At 43.4% G+C, this 17,178-nt stretch overlaps 1 protein-coding gene across 19 annotated transcripts in view; it reads left to right on the forward strand.

Moving 5' to 3' along the window:
• Nucleotides 1-17,178, forward strand: part of Ptk2 (protein tyrosine kinase 2) — a 238,148-nt gene that overhangs the window by 87,551 nt on the left and 133,419 nt on the right. For all 19 annotated transcript variants that reach the window (XM_078016629.1, XM_078016638.1, XM_078016631.1 and 16 more), the window contains 3 exons: nucleotides 7,200-7,287; nucleotides 13,158-13,237; nucleotides 13,439-13,501. In XM_078016629.1, the coding sequence (XP_077872755.1) occupies nucleotides 7,200-7,287; nucleotides 13,158-13,237; nucleotides 13,439-13,501 (231 nt within the window). The remainder of the gene's footprint in view (nucleotides 1-7,199; nucleotides 7,288-13,157; nucleotides 13,238-13,438; nucleotides 13,502-17,178) is intronic.

Below are 17,178 nucleotides of genomic sequence, written 5' to 3' on the forward strand. Positions count from 1 at the left end.
CTTGGTTTCAAACGTGTCACGTAACAGGAACTAGCTAACCAAATTCTCCTGGAGCATGTGGTGTCACCGGCTTGCATCAGTGGCCAGGGAAGGTCTGAATGACAGCTGTGTGATCAGCTAAGTGGTGAAGTATGTACATGCTGAGGATAGCTGCCAGTCTGCTCGAATGCCTGGGCACTTTTGTTAAGACGCTTCTGTCATCTTCATAGATACAGGCGTGTCAGTTTTACTTAATGACATTCCTAATGAGTAATAACATATTCAGTGAACCTAACTCTGCAAGTATGCAAGCTTTTTTTGTTCTTCTTTTAAGCCAATTTATTTTACCTTGTTCCAAGTAAAGTTGAATAAGAATTGTTGTTGATAAAACAGTAGATTAGATATAGCTGAAAAACTGCTCAGAACATTGTGTGAGGTGAACACATAGAAAATGTGAAAGCAGGTTTATGTAACATAAAAAGTCAACCTACTTCTAGTAGATAATCTAGACTAATGAAAGAATGGGGAAGAAGAGAATGCCTCGTGCGTCAATGGCTGCGAATGTTCTAGAATCAGTGAGAAAGGAGCCCTCAAGTGAGGGGTTGACTTGAAATCCCTAGCAAAGGCAAGGACTAGACGGACAGGTGGGCAGACCCAGGTGGCAGTGCCAGCCAGTGAGCCCAACCAGGTGTTCAGAGCAGCAGGGGAAGATCCAGATGCTTCAGGAGGCTCAGCAAAGAAGCTGGTGATCAGAGAGTTCACCAGCATAGGGAACCAGCAGAATGCACACAAGAAAGAAAAATGGTCTTCAGAGGAGGATTTCAGGCACAAGAAGGAAAATAATTGGTTGGCTGTCAGCACACACTGGCTCTTGAAACAAAAGTAACAGAAAGGCCTGGTGTGTAGTTTGAAGAGCATTATTACTTCTCACAGTAAATAAAATATAGCACAGATAGTAACTAGTAAAAGAAGGTGTCTGCAGCCTGTTAGTATGTTCAGAAGATGCTCCAGAAACATTTGTAAAGGCATCATAGTAAGAAAATTTCATTTCCTCAAAAAGAAGGTGCATGCTCTTCATTTGGCTTCCCAGATGCCTGCTCTGATCTCCTGTTTCAGGGCTTATCCCTGGTGCCTTGGTGAGCCTGCACACTCCCTTCTCCTCTCCCTGAAGCCTCCCTAGACCTGGCTTTGACATTAGCTTCACACATTCAACTGGACAGGCATGGGAGCAAGTCACTGCTGTCTCCCAGTGGAGGCCTGGTGCTAAGGGAGTGCGCTAGGGATCCTCAGAAAGCCATGCAGTTAAACACATAGGTCTTTGCACCCCAGCAGCTACCAGGAGCTTCTTATCACACGAGGGCAAACTCCACGGGTTCTGATTCCCTGCAGTCTTGTCTCCTGCTGCTGTTCTCCTTCCCCTATTTTGTGATGTCTGCTCCTTTGAAGGTCCAATTCCTACTTGACTCTTTAGTATATATTTTTATTAACAAAACATTAATTTATGCACTAAGAAACTCATATGCTAATAACTCAATTATAAAAGCATCCAGCATTAAGAAGTGTGTTGGCACAGGCCCTTGTATTCAGCAGGCAGGCAAGTGCTATGGAAACCATTTTCATGAATACCCAGGCTGGGGTTGGGAGAGCTGGTTCTGAACCAGCTTTGTGGAGTGGAGAATAGCTTCGCCCTCGATCTTCACCATCACCACCCTCATCTCTCCTCCACTGCTTTGTCTTGTCTTGCTTTTCATGTCTTGTTTCCAGCCCTGCCTGTCCCATTGGTCTTGTTGCCCTGCCTGTTGCTCCTTGGGTGGATCTAGGGAGAGGGCTCCTGCACCTTTCCAGCCTGGCTGGGGCCTCCTCCTTCAGGGCCAGGGTATAGCCAGCCTCCCTCGAGGACTTGGACCTATTCATGCTCTGCTCCTGTAAATGAATTGTTTCATTTTATTAATGTTTTCTAATAAATGTGTTTGACCTATAAGTTGCCTTTTAAATTTTGATTTGTCTGTTTCATAAATCTGATAAATGTTTTTTTAAAAATATTTATTTTTTAGTTGTAGTTGGACACAATATCTTTATTTTTTAATTTTTATGTGGTGCTGGGGATCGAACCCAGAGCCTCCCACACGCTAGGTGAATGCTCTATCGCTGAGCCACAATCCCAGCTCTGATTAATGTTTTTATTGTCAATTCATACTTTATAATTTAAAAAATTCAAAGATTTTCCCCTTCAATCATAGAATTATTTAGGTATATACTATTCAGGTTTTAGCTATAAGTAAATTTACCAAAAGAAAATATTCTTTTGTTTTCTTGCTTTATAGGAAAAATAGTGTTTTTATGACAAACTCTGTGGATGATTCTTTGTGCCTTCCTGTCTCATTGGCATTTTCATCAGTTTTGAAAGGACTGCATGTCCTGTGATTGGAAAGAGGTGTGTCCTGTGCCTTCCCTTAAGCTTATTGTTAAGCCTGTGAAGATGACATTTGCATTTTGTCTGCTTGAAAAATGGCATTAATGTATTCAGCTATAATTTTTTATCAGCTAATTTTTTCTTAGAGGTTCTGTCTTGTGTTAGGAGTTTAAGGCTGCCCTGGCAAGAGCATGAAGGCTCCTGATCACGGCATCTTCCTCTGCTCTTGGACTTGGTGGTGTAAGCATCCCTTCCTTATGCCTTTTATCAATGCCCTACCACCTTTAGTTGGTGTTGCCCATTTAATTAGAGGTGTGCCCTATTCCTAGTGATATTCTTTGTTTCTGTCTCCAGATGTAGCCACCATGCTCTCTTCCTCTTTTTAAATTTGCTCTGGTGCAGGGGATCAAACCCAGGGCCTTGTGTGCCCCGGGCAGACCTCTATCACTGACCTGTGGTCCCATCCTGGGCATCTGACTTTTGACATAATCAGTTTCTTAATTCAGTGGAAATGTTCTACTCATATATTGTCCACACCTGAGATCATATGCTTCCTTCTCTGAGTCATGCATGGGGCTTTTAGAAGAGCTGTGCCAGTCAGTGACAACCTCCCTGAGAAGAACATGCTGTTGATGCCAGTGAGGTTTGAGAAGCATGAATCTGAGCAGCCAGCTCTGGGGATGCAAGCAGTGTTACCAGCTTCAGGACCGTGGTGAGGTTTGGCTCTTCCTGACTGTTGAGGATCTGGAAACATGCTCTTCAGAGTCAATTCCTGCTTCATTGAGCTGGAGAAAGCACTGCCTCGCTTAGTGGTCCTAGTGTGCCTGTTCACTGAGCCACATTGTTAGTGGATGGAGTAATGGTGCTTCAGAATGAGTTTTGTTGGGTCTGTGGCTGTATAATTGGTATTTTAGGCCACACTGACATAAAACTGGTTCTGGAAAGTATTTATTACTTTACCACAGAAGGATCAACTTTGGAGTGTAGGAGTTTTAACATTCTCGGTAATGCATCAAGTCCTGTGTACCCTCACCTAGCTTTAATAGTACAGTCACAGGCAAACAGCAGAATTAACCCAGAAGCCCAGTGTGGACACCGCACTGCTCTCTGACCTTCTGGCCTCTGCACAGTTGCTGCCACTTCTCAAACCTCCTGGGATCCTTTCCTGCCTGGTCTGTCCTTAGTTTGCCTGTGCTGTTCCTGCCTTTTGACACTTGAGAAGAATACTGACCAGTTATTTGTTCTGTGCTCCTCAATTGGGCTTGTCAGTTTTTTTTTTTTTCATGATTTTGTGAAGGTTATGCATTTTTGGCAAAACACTCCTGAAGTCTGTAATGTCAGCATTGGATATCAGGGTAAGGTGGAGGCAGCAGGCTGCTCCCCCACGTGGTCACTTTTCCTCATGCCATCTGCACAGGCCCTGTGGAGAGTGGTGCCAGTTCTGTGTCCTCACTCACTGATCGCAGCACCCCTCATGGCGCAGTCACACAGAGATTACTGCTGTGACTTCCACGCAGTGAATGTTTCTGTTCTTCCCTTCTCAGTTGCTGTTGACTGGAGGCCACTAAGGAATGCCCTGTCCACATGCTGATGCCAAGGGCTGTCTGTGCCATTTCCCATGGTGCTTCATTTCACAGGCAGACTGGCACTGGCCCCCTCAGTGTCCAGGTGGAGCCTGGTCCAGCTTAGCTCCTCTGGAACCCCTGTGTTCCTACCAATCATTGGCTAACTTGTGGGCATCCTCATACTCTGAGTTGGTGGTCAACCTGAGGAAGCCAGACAACAGTGGCACTGATGGGAGTGCGTGGCTTAGATTAGCAGCCAAAGGATGATCTTATTTGGGGTGTGTTGTGTTCACTGCAGCGTACATATCAGGATACACCAGGCATTTGGAATGGTTGCAAAGTGTAGGAGGGTGAGGAGCTTGGCAGACAAGAGGGATGAGGGGCAGTGGAAGGCATCATCAGGTGGCATGCTGGAAGGATGAAGGAGAGGTGATTGGATAGATTAAATTTGGCCACCTTTAGCAGAGTTTCAGTGGTGTTCTTATGAAGTCTGCTTGAGTGTGTTGGGGCAGGGACCATGGTCCTTGGCCCACATGCAACAAGCTCCATGCAAGTTCCGATGTGGGTTCTGGGTGCTTTCTCCTGGTCTTGGGTCACCGTGGACATTGTACATGTCTTGCTGGAGAGGAGTCCCTCATCTGCTAGCAGATGGGGCACCTTGGGAATACAGCCCCTTTAGCTCTTTCCCTGGGAGTGGAGTGAGTATTGCCCTGGCCATTGTTCCTCAGAGCCTTGCAGTTGCCTCGTGGTGCCCTGCTTCCTCTGGGGTCCTGCCGCCCTTTCTGTATGGTGCAGTCTAGTTCAGAGACCATCTCTCCTATGGTGTCACCACCCTGCTATGACACTCTTTGCCCACTGAGAAGGAGCTGCAGGGTCCTGACTTACAGGGCCTGTGTGCCCTGCTGCCTCACTCCTCACACCCTTGCTTAGTCCCCTGGCTGTGTTGGGTTACACAAGGATCTCCTGGCCCCGTGGCCTTGGTTTGTTTGGACCTTTCTTTCTCTGCATGTGTGTCACTCACTTTCTCACCTCCTTGACTTGGAGCCTGTATCAGAATGCCCTTTTCTAGCCGCTTCCTGTCGAGGCGCACTTACTTTCGTTCTCTAGTGGCTTGTTGGTCTCTGTGACATTTGCTACCACTTTACATAGACCTTACAAGCTTTATGAGAGCCGGGACCTGCCTCGTTCTGCTAGGTCTCAGACATGCTTGGTGTTGTCCCTGTGAGTGAGGACCATCAGGATAAACCTTAGAGATCCCTGCTATGGCTGGGATGTTCTAGATGTCTGTGTTTGCAGATGGCTTATTTTTCCTACTTCCTAGGAGGAAGTTGAGGCTGAGAGGTTGCTGAGAGCCACAGCCGACTGCAGCAAGAGGTGAAGGCTAACTTAAGTGATATGACTGGAGCTCAGGTGCTGGCAGTCTTGCTCAAGAGCCCACATTCCTTCCGCTTCTTATGAAACAAAGTCATCTGTGTAAAATTCTCATTGAAACTTGTGTCATGTACCAAGTATTCAATAGGTATTAATCTCCATCAGCAACAGGGTGCTGTGTGTGGACCCATTTTTGGACTATTTGCTTATCTTTAAAATGGGCATAATATTAGTGCTGGAAGCCTCCTTTGGCTTCCCTGAGTCCTGAGCATATAAGCTCAGAACTGACCACTTACTCTTGTTCAGTATCATTTCCTGGCCTGATCTTGACATTGATGAAGAGAAGTCACGGAAGGCAGTTAAGTGCTGGCTAGCCCTGCATTTAACATAGATGAGATCTGTGTCACTTCTGTAAAAATCACCCAACACAGAATGGCTGCCATAAGTCATTGAACTCTTTATGGAAGTAAAAGTGAAACAGAACCTAATTGTTTGGTAACTATGTATTTTAATGAGACAGAACTGATGTATGAAGTGACCTTTTCATTCCAAAATAGATACTATTAGGAAGGCAGGTTGACAGGGCAGGAGAGGGCGGTGGATGTCTACCAAGGCCTCGTGTGTAAACACACAGAGCTGGCAGTATGGAGGGGTGGTAGGAAATGAGACAGAGCACTCAGTGGGGCAGAGCATGCAAGGAGGCCAGGCACTTTGGGTGCGAAAGGAGGTGGTAATTTGCACCTGTGCCAGAGTATTCAGTTAGAATGTGGAGGTGTCCCCATGGAGAAGGCAGCTAAAACTGCCATGTCCAATTTTGTTGTGCTGTTGGGAACAAGTAGAAAGGTAGAGACCAGGTGGACCAGGGTGTGGAGAAGGCCAAGTGTGGCACAGCATGGCACCCTGCAGGGATCACCCACTAGCATTGTGTTCGCCTCCGTCATAGCCCGGTGCTTGTCCTCTGGGATTTGCACCGCAGGAACTTGCTGCACATTCACCAGAAGACATGTGAGAGTTCCTCCGGGTGCACAAACCCAGAAGGAGAAGCATGTGAAGCACATTCTGGGAAGGCCAGCTTGTTTTGACAGAGAGAGAGAGAATTTTTTAATATTTATTTTTTAGTTTTCAGTGGACACAGTATCTTTATTTTTAATTTTTATGTGGTGCTGAGGATCGAACCCAGCACCCCGCACATGCCAGGCGAGCGCGCTACCGCTTGAGCCACATCCCCAGCCCAGACCACTCTTAAACTTGTTTTCCTGAGCTAGTGAGTTTTTATGTTTAGGAGAAGAAAAAAGACTAGCATTATTCATTATAGCCAAAAAGTTGGAGCAGGTCACAGGGCAACCAGCCCTGCTGAGGTGCTGATTTCATGGTCCTCAGTGCACTGTGCTTGCAGCCAGCTCAGATCATGGTGAGCCCACTGTGCAACAGACATCAGACTTACACAGAAAGCCTGTACCCCTGCGGTAGCTAGCTCTGAGTGGTGGGGTGAGGGCTGTGTTCCCTCTGGGACTTGGTGGCGATTTGGTGTGTTCTGTGTCCTTGCAGGACACTGAGCTGTAGCCCGTGCTGTGATTAGCAGATCTGTGACCAGGGCCCTCCCTGAGCCCTCCCTGCAGAACGAGATCCATGCTACCTGCCACAGGATCATTATTTTTGAAACGAGAGAAAATTATCTGCCATTTAGTTGCCCAGTGACCCCTTTATTTTTGCTAAAAATAAAGATTTCCATGTAAAGATTGATTATGTCTTTTTAAAATCATATTTCAAAGTAGTTTGCAATGCCATATGTACAGTAATTTTGGACTCGTAGAAATTAATTGAAAATTACTTATTTCTTATTATTTATTTCATGAATTTTTTTTTTTTAGATATGAATTAAGGATTCGTTACTTGCCAAAAGGATTTCTGAACCAGTTTACTGAAGACAAGCCAACTCTGAATTTCTTCTACCAACAGGTATGAGACAGTGCTCTAATATGCTTTTTTGTTTCTTTGAATCATTTATTGCATATTTTTAGGGTTGGATGAAACCCAGCATTTCAGAGAATGTAAATTTATCACTGTATGGAAAATCTTTTAACCATAAGAAATTGAGATTTTAATTCTTTGTGAACAGCTGTGTTCTGGGACAAATCTTAAATGGTACTTGTTTTATTCAGAGACAGTAGTCTATAACCATGTTGCTCTCTTTCATTCAAGGAAAATTTTCTAGCTGGGGTATCAGTAAGTCTGTCTCATGTGAAAGTCCTTGTTAGAGTGAACTTTACCCATTTGGTCTTGATAGTAGTTCGAACAGTAAAGCAAAACCTCACTTTTTCACGCTGAAGAGCTGCTGTTTACACCTGTGGCCCAACATGACACCATATAAGTGTTGCCTGTGAGTGTTGTGGAAGTGTACCCTGGAAGGTTGCTGGTGGGTACCAGCCACTTGCATGTACCATTTTGCCACTGAGAGCACTCGGTCGGTCAGGTTTTTGTCTTAAACATCTTCAATGACCATCCACCCCGAGCTAGTAAGGCAAGGGTGGTGATTTGCACCTGTGCTTCCTCTGTCTTGCAGATAGTTCTTGCAGACAGTTGCCTTGTGTTTGCTCCTGTTCTATGAGTAAGCACAAGCAGGCAACATGGACCTTCTAGAAGAGTCTGCTAGGTCAGCGAATGCATGGAGTCGGGCTCGAAGGAGTATCCACCTGCATCCAGGTGCTCTCTTGACAGGAATGAGGTGAAGAGAGAGAAAGAAGAGTTTGTGCATTTCAGTAGGGGCTAACGTGGCTTGACAAGAAACCAATGTGAGTGAAAAGGAGTTTATGTTTTCTATAGGTTATTGGGAGCCTTTAAAGAATTTAATTAGTGAATGCCTTGGTCAGAATTTTAAAATTTTAAAATGAGACCACCTTGATTGGATGGCAGCATCAGGGTTAGATTGAATTTATAAATGACTTTGGAGGCTGTTTAGCCATTCCACTAAGAAATTAGGAGAACATGGAGTCCATGCCCACTGTGTGGAGTCACAAGGGAAACAATGTGCCAGTGGATGTATTCATGTTGAAGGTTTCCGTTCTGGTCAGATGATGTTGTGTGCCCGTGGTTACAGTAAAAGTTGTCTTGAACATGACTGCCAGGTGAGAAATCCTCAAATGGGTCATTAAATGTTGTTGATTCATTTTTAATATCCTGAAAGGTGTTAGTCATCACATTCTAAAACTAGAATCTTGTAACACTATTTACTGTAAGGCAGGAGTCTGAAAAATATGTTTTGATGATAAAGCTTATGACTTTTAGAAACAAGAAAGTATATTTACCTTAAAAATTAGACTTCCTTCATCGTATAACATTTTTCTTCCTCTTGCTTAGCTCTCATTGGTTATAGCTGTTTTTGACTGCCACCCTTTTGCAAATGGCAGTGGCCATTAATTTCAAGATTGCCACATTCGTTAAATTTCCATTGATGATGTTGAAGTTGTGTAGAACTCACTTGATGCTCTTGACATATCAACCCGTAAGGTGCCTGGATCTAATACAAAGTCCTCATTTGTTCACTCCTGTAAACATTTTATATTTAGCATGAGTATATTCACCTGTTATTTGTAAGAAATACCAAACAAATCAATGGTTTATTTAACAATAAGAATTCCAAGACAACAACCAAGTCTAGAACCACAACTAGGCTGTGGTGTGGAAATGTGTGAGGTCCCAGCTGTTGATCAATCTTTTTGTTTTCTCCAATTTATTATTTTTATAATATTTCACTCAGATTATTTATTGTCAGAAATAAACTTCATCCTATACTGTTTTGGCCTTGAAGCTACAGTTAAAGCATTTTTTGAAAATTGCAACCAGGTATGGTGGCACAAGCCCGTATTCACAACTCAAGAGACTGAGACAGGAGGATCACAACTTAGCAAGACCTTGTCTCAAAATAAAAAGGACTAGGGATCTGGCTCAGTGGTAAAGCATCATTGGGTGTCCAACCCCTAGTAGAAAAAGAAACAGGGAATTGCAATTCTAAGTGTGAAATTTGAGTTTAAAATCTGACATTTTCAGCTGAAGTCGGGGTAGTCAGCTGCCCTTTTCCAGAGAGAAGATAAAGTTGTGTATAGGCCCAGGAGACCTGGGAGCAGGTGGGGAGGGAGAGAGAAGGTACTAGAAACAAGGTTGTTCAAACTTGTTTTGTACACGTCCAGGGTTGTTCAAGCTCTGTTGTTTACACAACCAGCGTTGTTCAGGTTCTGTTGTTTACACTCGCAGGGTTGTTCCAGCTCTGTTGTGTGCATGCACAGGGTTGTTCCGGCTCTGTTTTGTATACGTACCGTGTTTTTCAAGCTTTGTTGTGTACATTTACAAGGTTGGTATAACATTCCACTAGTATATGTAATTATGCAACAGTAAAAAATTAAGTACAGGTCTATCTTTCTATGAATTGAATTCTCAGTATTTCTTTGGTAGGATTTAATAGTGTACACTTCTCTTTCCATGCCTGTGTATTTCCATGATTCAGAGAAGCTCTTGTGGTTAATGAAGATTTAGGTGAACTTTTAAATTTATATTAATCAACTCTTATTTCTTCATCATCCTTGTACATAAAAGATTCAGAAATAGAAAGGCAACAGAGGTAATTTTCTGGTAATGTGCTGCTGCTCCCTGGTGGTGTTTTCGCCACCTGGAGCTTCTGGGCGCTGGCTTTAGTATGAGTGCTCTTCTCCTGGGCAGTCTTCTGAAAACATCTGTACAGTGCTGAACCTAGAATTAGTTCTCAGCAGAAATCCTGGCTGAAGAGAGAGCACAGAGCAATGAGCGGCCCAGTAGAGCTGGCAGGTGTCTCAGTGGGCTGTTGTGTTGATGTGGTGTGGCCACAGCTGCTCAGGTCACATGTGTCTGCTCTGTGACAGTCCAAAAAAGCAGGCACCGTGAAGCCTGCAATTTAGGGACCAGTCATCTTGGTGTTTGAATTTCATCTTTGAAGCTTGCTTATGTGACCCAGTGTAAATTAAGTTTTCTAGTTTTATATATATATAAATAAATAGTGCTAATGAAATTTACCCTGAAGAATTGTGAAGATCCGAAATGATGGATGTAAAATGCTGAGCACAGGACCTGGCCCCTGGTAGATCTCTTTAAGTAGTATATGTTTCTCTGCCATCATCTTGCTCCTTTCCCTCAGGGTTTTTCTGAGGCTATAAGAGCCCTGCATATCAGTTGGCTTAAGGCACCCATGTGCTTCTAAGCATGTCCTCATGTCCACATGCACATGCTTCACAGTGGGGTATAGTCTGCATCAAGGAACAGTAGGGGTCCATTCTGAGAAGTGTGTCATTAGGTAATCTTACTGTTGTGCAGACACCACAGAATGCACTGTAAGATCTAAGACAGCTCTAGCATTCCACCATCACATATGCAGTGAAGCTACTGACTGAGATGCCATCGTGTGGTACACAACTGCATGTGCACATGAGCTTAAATGACCTGGTATGTTTCATTTATCTTGCAAATGGAAACAACCAATTCTTCTGCAAAAGTAGAAGGCAAAGTCCAAACGTATTTCACAAGAGAAATGGACACCAAGGGTAAGGAACCCTGAATTTGAAAGCCCGTCTCATGATGTGACCCTCTCAGGACCTTCAGAACACACAGTCTAGAGGGTACAAGTTGGGCAGCCCTGGAACAAGCCAATGGGTGTGTTTTCTTTCCTCCCACTGAGAGGTACAAGGGCCATGAGGCCTGCTGTGCCCATCCGTGCTGTCACTGGTCAAAGCCCTTTGCAGAACATGTGAATCACTTCATACCATAGGGTGTTCCAGGCCATGGTCAGCAGCTTTGATGCTCAAGAGTAGTCAATTGGAGCCATAGAAAAAACAACCCTAGAGCATGAAGTCGTTTTTAGGGGATTTTCTAGAGCTTGGTAAATTATCATTAACCCTTTTTGCAACTCATATGAATTCAGTTTTGAAGAATGAAATACAGGTCTAGATCATATTTTCTTATCTGTGAATAGTGTTTAGAAATTTCAGTGACTGATCTTCCAGCAGTTTTGTGTTTTCCTCAGCGTGTCATCAAGTATCTGTAGCTCTCCTGGAATATGCACCGGAAGACAGAACCACAATTAGCTGTGGGGTTCCTCTACTGCAAACATCTGCCTCTGTGCCTCCCTTTTTTGTATTCAGTGACAAAGTGCTCTGGTGCAGACACTGAGATTTGACATTTGGATTGCTTTATTGTACAGAAGGGTGAGCCAATGGAAGTCTTAAGTGATTCGACTTAACCTACTGGGTTGAGTAATTTAATTCCAATTGTCAGTCTCGAGTGTCTGCTGTGCAAGGAATAGAAACTATTTTTGCTTATAAGTCTCATCTACAAAATATCCACACACAGAAATACTCCCCAGTGTGTTGGCTACTTATCTGTTCATTCATTTGCCCGCTTATTCATTTGATCAATATTTGTTGACCACCCAGGTCTAAGTGCCTGTGCAGGCTTTGAAATCATGTGTTGTCCCATGCTAGGGACCAGCCAGCTCTCCTGCCCTAAGAGAAAGGAATGTGTGGGTGGGTACCGGTGGCATTGGGTTTCTCATTCTCAGCAGGTCAAAGAAGAGTACTCCCACCTGATAGAGACTGGTAACTGGGAAAAGTGTGACACTGGTGTGTGGGGAACCCCATGGGGAGCACTGCTGAAGGAACGCCCAGCAGGCCTGCTGAGGTTAAGTTGAGGTTCATGAGCATTCTCCAGCTGTCCTGCTGGAAGCATAGAGAAATGGTTGGCTTCATTGTGGGACGGTTTTACATAGCAATTAAAGGAGATAAAGGGGAAACAAAAATATCCAAAGAAGAAGGTCATAATGATGACCTCCCCACCATAAGACAGACTGAGATTGGTGTGAAGTGAGGGCCAATGAATGGGGTAGAAGTCGTAGAGCCAGTGCGCCAGCAGGCTCAGAGCTAGTAGTTGAAGAGCATGGTGTTTGAAATTTTTTCCAGGGCAATAATCAACATACTATTTCTGTGAAGGGCAGAGAGTAAATAGGTTAGGCTTCAAGGACCAAGAGACAAAATCAAAGGTCTTATGAAAGATTTTTGTATTGGTGCAGTTCATGGTGTAATGGAGTAAATAAATGTTTGATGGTCCAGATACCCTTCGAGGGAGGTTCAGGACGCGTGCACCTATCTTCAGGATTTTTGCCGGAAGTTGCTCTCAGCACTCATCTGTCAGAAGCGTGATTGTGTCTCAGCTCTAAAGACGCCTTTGTGCTTACAGCTAGCTGCTCGATAGCTCATCAGCACTTCTCATGGAGCATATTCATTGCTGGGAGGCATTTCTGGTGTTCTTGTAGACTCTTTGCTTTCTGTTAGACTTGAAGCATTTCCTTGCTTTGCAGATTGGTCACATACAATCAGTGGTTAAGTAGAAACACCTCAGTTCCCTAGGTAAGTATGTAAATTTCCATGAATTTGCACTGGATCCCCAAAATGCTGCAGAACTGTACTCATAGCTTAGAAAATGCATCTGCTGCAAGTTTTCATGGAAAAAGATCTTGTCCTGCTTGTTTTTGCTTCTGACCCTGTGGGTAGGGTGCAAGGGAGCTTAGCATTCCTATGGTTCAGGTGTGTGAGTTGTTTCTAAATCCCATGTAAGCCAGCATCAATGACGTGAGCTTCTTTTAGCAGGAGACTATTGTTTCTTCAATTGTATTTGGTGTCCCTCATTTTATATCCAGAATCTGGAGTGGTAGTTGACAGTGTGAGTGGTCTGTACAGGCACTCGGCAGATGCTGTGGAATGACTAGGTGGAGTCGACCTTCCTCTGAACAGCCCCGCTTCCTCTCCTTGCAGGTAAAGAGCGACTACATGCTAGAGATAGCAGACCAAGTGGACCAGGAAATTGCTTTGAAGTTGGGTTGTCTAGAAATACGGTAGGTGGTGACCATACGTTGAGTGTTTATTTGTCAATGCTTTTCATTATTTTTGAAAAAAATTTCCAAGTACTTTCTTCTAAATGAAGTGCAAGAAGGTTCCAAATTACTTGCTTGTTACTTAGCTGCCCCCTATTGTTACCCTTTAACAACATATTTATTCTGTGAATACATATTTTAATTTGTCTTCCCTGGTTTTAGGCGATCATACTGGGAGATGCGCGGCAATGCACTGGAAAAGAAGTCTAACTATGAAGTGTTAGAGTAAGTACTGCACACCTGTCTAGACCCATAAGCATTCAGAACTGAATCATTTCTTAACGTAAAATTATTGACTCGGACACCATGTTTCTAAAATGTATCTAGAAAAGAAAACGTTTTTAAAAAATTCTTAATGTCATTAATTTTGTTAGGAAGCATTTGAATTTGTTGGTAGATGTTATGCTAATAATGTGTATGGCCTATCAACACGTTAACGCACTTTTCATCTACATTTAATCATGATGAGGGTACATCGCTTCTGATTTACATGGAGTTCTAGTATTGCCTGTGCACTATTGCTCATGTTCTCTGTATATTAAGGAATTTTTTCAAAAATGGAGGAATAGGGATTACTTGTTGCCCATGCATCAGAAAATTTAAAATATCTAAAAGTTTCTCTGATAATGAAATTGATTCCTACATTAGACTCAGATGATTTCACGTGTATGTAAGCTGAGCTGAGCTTACGCCTTGGCAGTTTTGGGAGTTCTGAAGTTCATCTTTTGATAATTCACCAAAAGATAATTGATATTTGTTTTATTCTTGTAAGGGCCAATTTTATTTTCATTTACAGTAGTGCAATGTTTTGCCAACACACTTTCTTCTCTGTCATTACTGAAATTCTTCTGGCATTTGAGAGGTGCTGGTAAAATATAGTGAAAATTCTCCATGTAATAAAGACTTAATGGTATTAGATTTCATCTGGACTTTCTAGGTGTATCCACCTGTTCTCATGCTGTGAGCTTACCATCCCTGTTTTGAGAATAGGATTTTTCAAGGGAGATAATCATTTAAAAATAAAAGTAGAAATAAATAGTTTTAGAAGTCGCTACAAAGCATGTGAAATCATTTGAAATGATGATGGGTAATAGTAGATATAGCCGTTATTTTGGTACTTACATACGTGTCCTTTGGGCCTGTTGTGTCACGCATGTGCACGTGGCCCAGCAGTCCGTCTTGTTGCAGAGCTGTGACCTAATGCACCACTGGGCCTTGGAGCTCAGCGTCTCACTTTCACAGTGCTTTGGCACACATAGTAGATACTCACCAAATATTTGTAATTGTATGTGTTTATAAAGATATCTCACCTGGGGCTGGGGATGTGGCTCAAGCATTAGCATGCTCGCCTGGCATGCGTGCGGCCCCGGTTCGATCCTCAGCACCACATACAAACAAAGATGTTGTGTCTGCTGAAAACTAAAAATTAATATTAAAAAAATTCTCTCTCTTGCTCTCTCTCTTAAAAAAAAAAGATATCTCACCTGTGTTGTGTCTCTTAACAGATTAGATAAATGCAAATTAATTGTTTGACTTAAATTAAAAACTGTAGAGATCAATTGGGTATCTTACTAGTCACAGTTATTTTTAAATGGAATTTTTTCAGTTCTTCAGTAGCTGGTGTGGTAATAATGATACCATTAATGTCATTAAAATATTAAAACTATCATTCACTGTAGTTTGGATCTTTTATTTAAAAGTTGCCACATTCTTCAGCTTGAAAGACTTTCCTTAATGCTGAAAATATAAATTGCCAGAATCAGAGAAATCATTGAATGTCTTAATGAAAACAATTTTTTGTCTTCATTTCAAAAAAAACATTCAGGAAAAATAGGAGTGATTTTTATCATCTTAGTGGTTTGCTTAGTTATCTGCTTCATTGTCCATTTCTTTGCTTATTAATTCACTTGACAGCCATCATTGAGTGCCTTTTGAGTCCTTGGTAGTGAAATGCTTGAGACTGAAAACTCAGCAATACAAAATTATCATCCTGGGTAAGCTCATTGCTAGGTGGGAGGGTCTCAGACATGTCAGCAAGATCACAGAACAGCATGCTAGAAGCTGTGTGTCCACTGAGGTATGCAGGATGGACCTTGAGTGGTCCCACAGCAGAGTGCCATGGGCTGGCCTCACAAACAAAGGAGCAGCTCAGGCAGCGTTTGCACTGGGCAGAAGTGGTGCCTATGGGCTCTAGTTCCAGGAGGGAGCCCAGCATGCCCCGAGGGTGGAGGATCCCTGGGCATCTGAGGGATAGAGGAGTGTGTCTGTCAGGTCATTAACACTCCTCAGCAAGCGCGGGCATTTTGCCCTGGAGCCTTGCTGAATCCTTGAGCCACACAAAGCAGGGCAGTCTCTGAAGAGGTTTGTGGTTTAGAACTCTATACTTACAGAAGGTTGGAAAGGGGAACAGGAATTCAAGAGACTCTTGAATCTTTCCATGGGAGGAATAAGCAGTCTCTGAGTAGTGATGGAGCTAGTGTCTGTGTGGAGTCCACAACAAAGGGTGGGGCTCTTGTCTCTGGTTTTGCCCTGAGCACCAGGGCTGTAGTCAAAGAGAAACTACTGGGCACGTTCACTTAGTTCTGTGGGAGTGCTTGTCTATTTTTAAAGGGAAGAGGAAAGGGAAACATTGGCTCATAGCATTTGCTGTTAAATCACTAATCAAAGCAGTGCTTAGAGCCCATGATGTGTCCAGCACCAGAGGTGGTTTCTCACACAGTTCTCCATGTGCCTCGCTCTAGGGAGGGGAAGAACCAGCATGAGCCTAGAGGTTCTCATAGCACTGGAAAGAAAGAATCAGCAGTGTCTCAGGGACACAGGAGCCAACTGAGGTGCTCTCAGTGACAAAAGTGGGAACAGTTCAAGGAAGAAATTAAATATGTAGCTTAGATAATGAGCCAGAGTATACAGTGAATACCCAGAATTCATACTAAGATGATAATTTGAACATACAATGTGCAGTCTGTTCTGCAGAATTCCCAATACTTTCTGTAGACATCTCCTCCCAAAGGTGGTGGAGTGTAAGACCACCCCAAGACTTAGGCTTGCTTCAGAGAGTACCAGGTGAGAGGGAGCATGGGGAACAACAAACGCTGCATGGAGGAACCCAGCAGGCAGCCTCTGCCAGGGCGTCCAGGTCAGTGCCAGTAGGGACAAGTCTTGTTGACAGGGTGCCACCGTAATGCGATGTGTTGAGAGTGGTATTTCACCACTGTGGTCCTTCTCTCCAAGCCCTTACGCCAGTCTATCATGAGAATAACTCCCTACAAAGCCCAGTTGAGGATCATTTTATAAAATATCTAACTCTCACTCCTCAAACTGGCAGTGCAGGTCATCAAGGAAAAAGGCAAGCCCAAGAGACCGGCAGTGCCAGGTGGCACCTACAACAGAGAACATGATTTTAAATATGCTGTTCCACATAGGAGCCTGGCCCAGAGAAGGGACATCCGGTCAGGTGTGACCAATGTACGAAGTGATGCAAGATGTTAATAGCAAGGCACCCAGATATTGGTAGATGAGGTATCATCTCTGCAACCTGGGAAATCTAAAACTACTCTAAAGTGAAATGTTTATCTCAAGTTTTAAAAATGTGGTGCAAGAAGTAAAATCAAGAATCAATAAACGGGATGGATTAAAACTAAAAAGCTTCTTCCTTCAAAGGAAACAATCAAGAACATGAAAAGAGCTGGGTGCGGTGGTTTACTCCTGTAATCCCATTGGCTCAGGAAGCTAATGTAGGAGAATTGAAAGTTCAAAGCCAGCCTCAGCAATTTAGCAAGACCCTAAGCAGCTCAGACCCTGCCTCTAAATAAAATATTTTTTCAAAGAATGTGAGAGAGACTTAGAGGATGGGAGACAAATGTTTGCATTAATCACCTGCATTAATCTCCAGGTTATATGAA

Source organism: Ictidomys tridecemlineatus, chromosome 7 (genome assembly GCF_052094955.1).
Source record: "Ictidomys tridecemlineatus isolate mIctTri1 chromosome 7, mIctTri1.hap1, whole genome shotgun sequence".
Classification (NCBI taxonomy): domain Eukaryota; kingdom Metazoa; phylum Chordata; class Mammalia; order Rodentia; family Sciuridae; genus Ictidomys; species Ictidomys tridecemlineatus.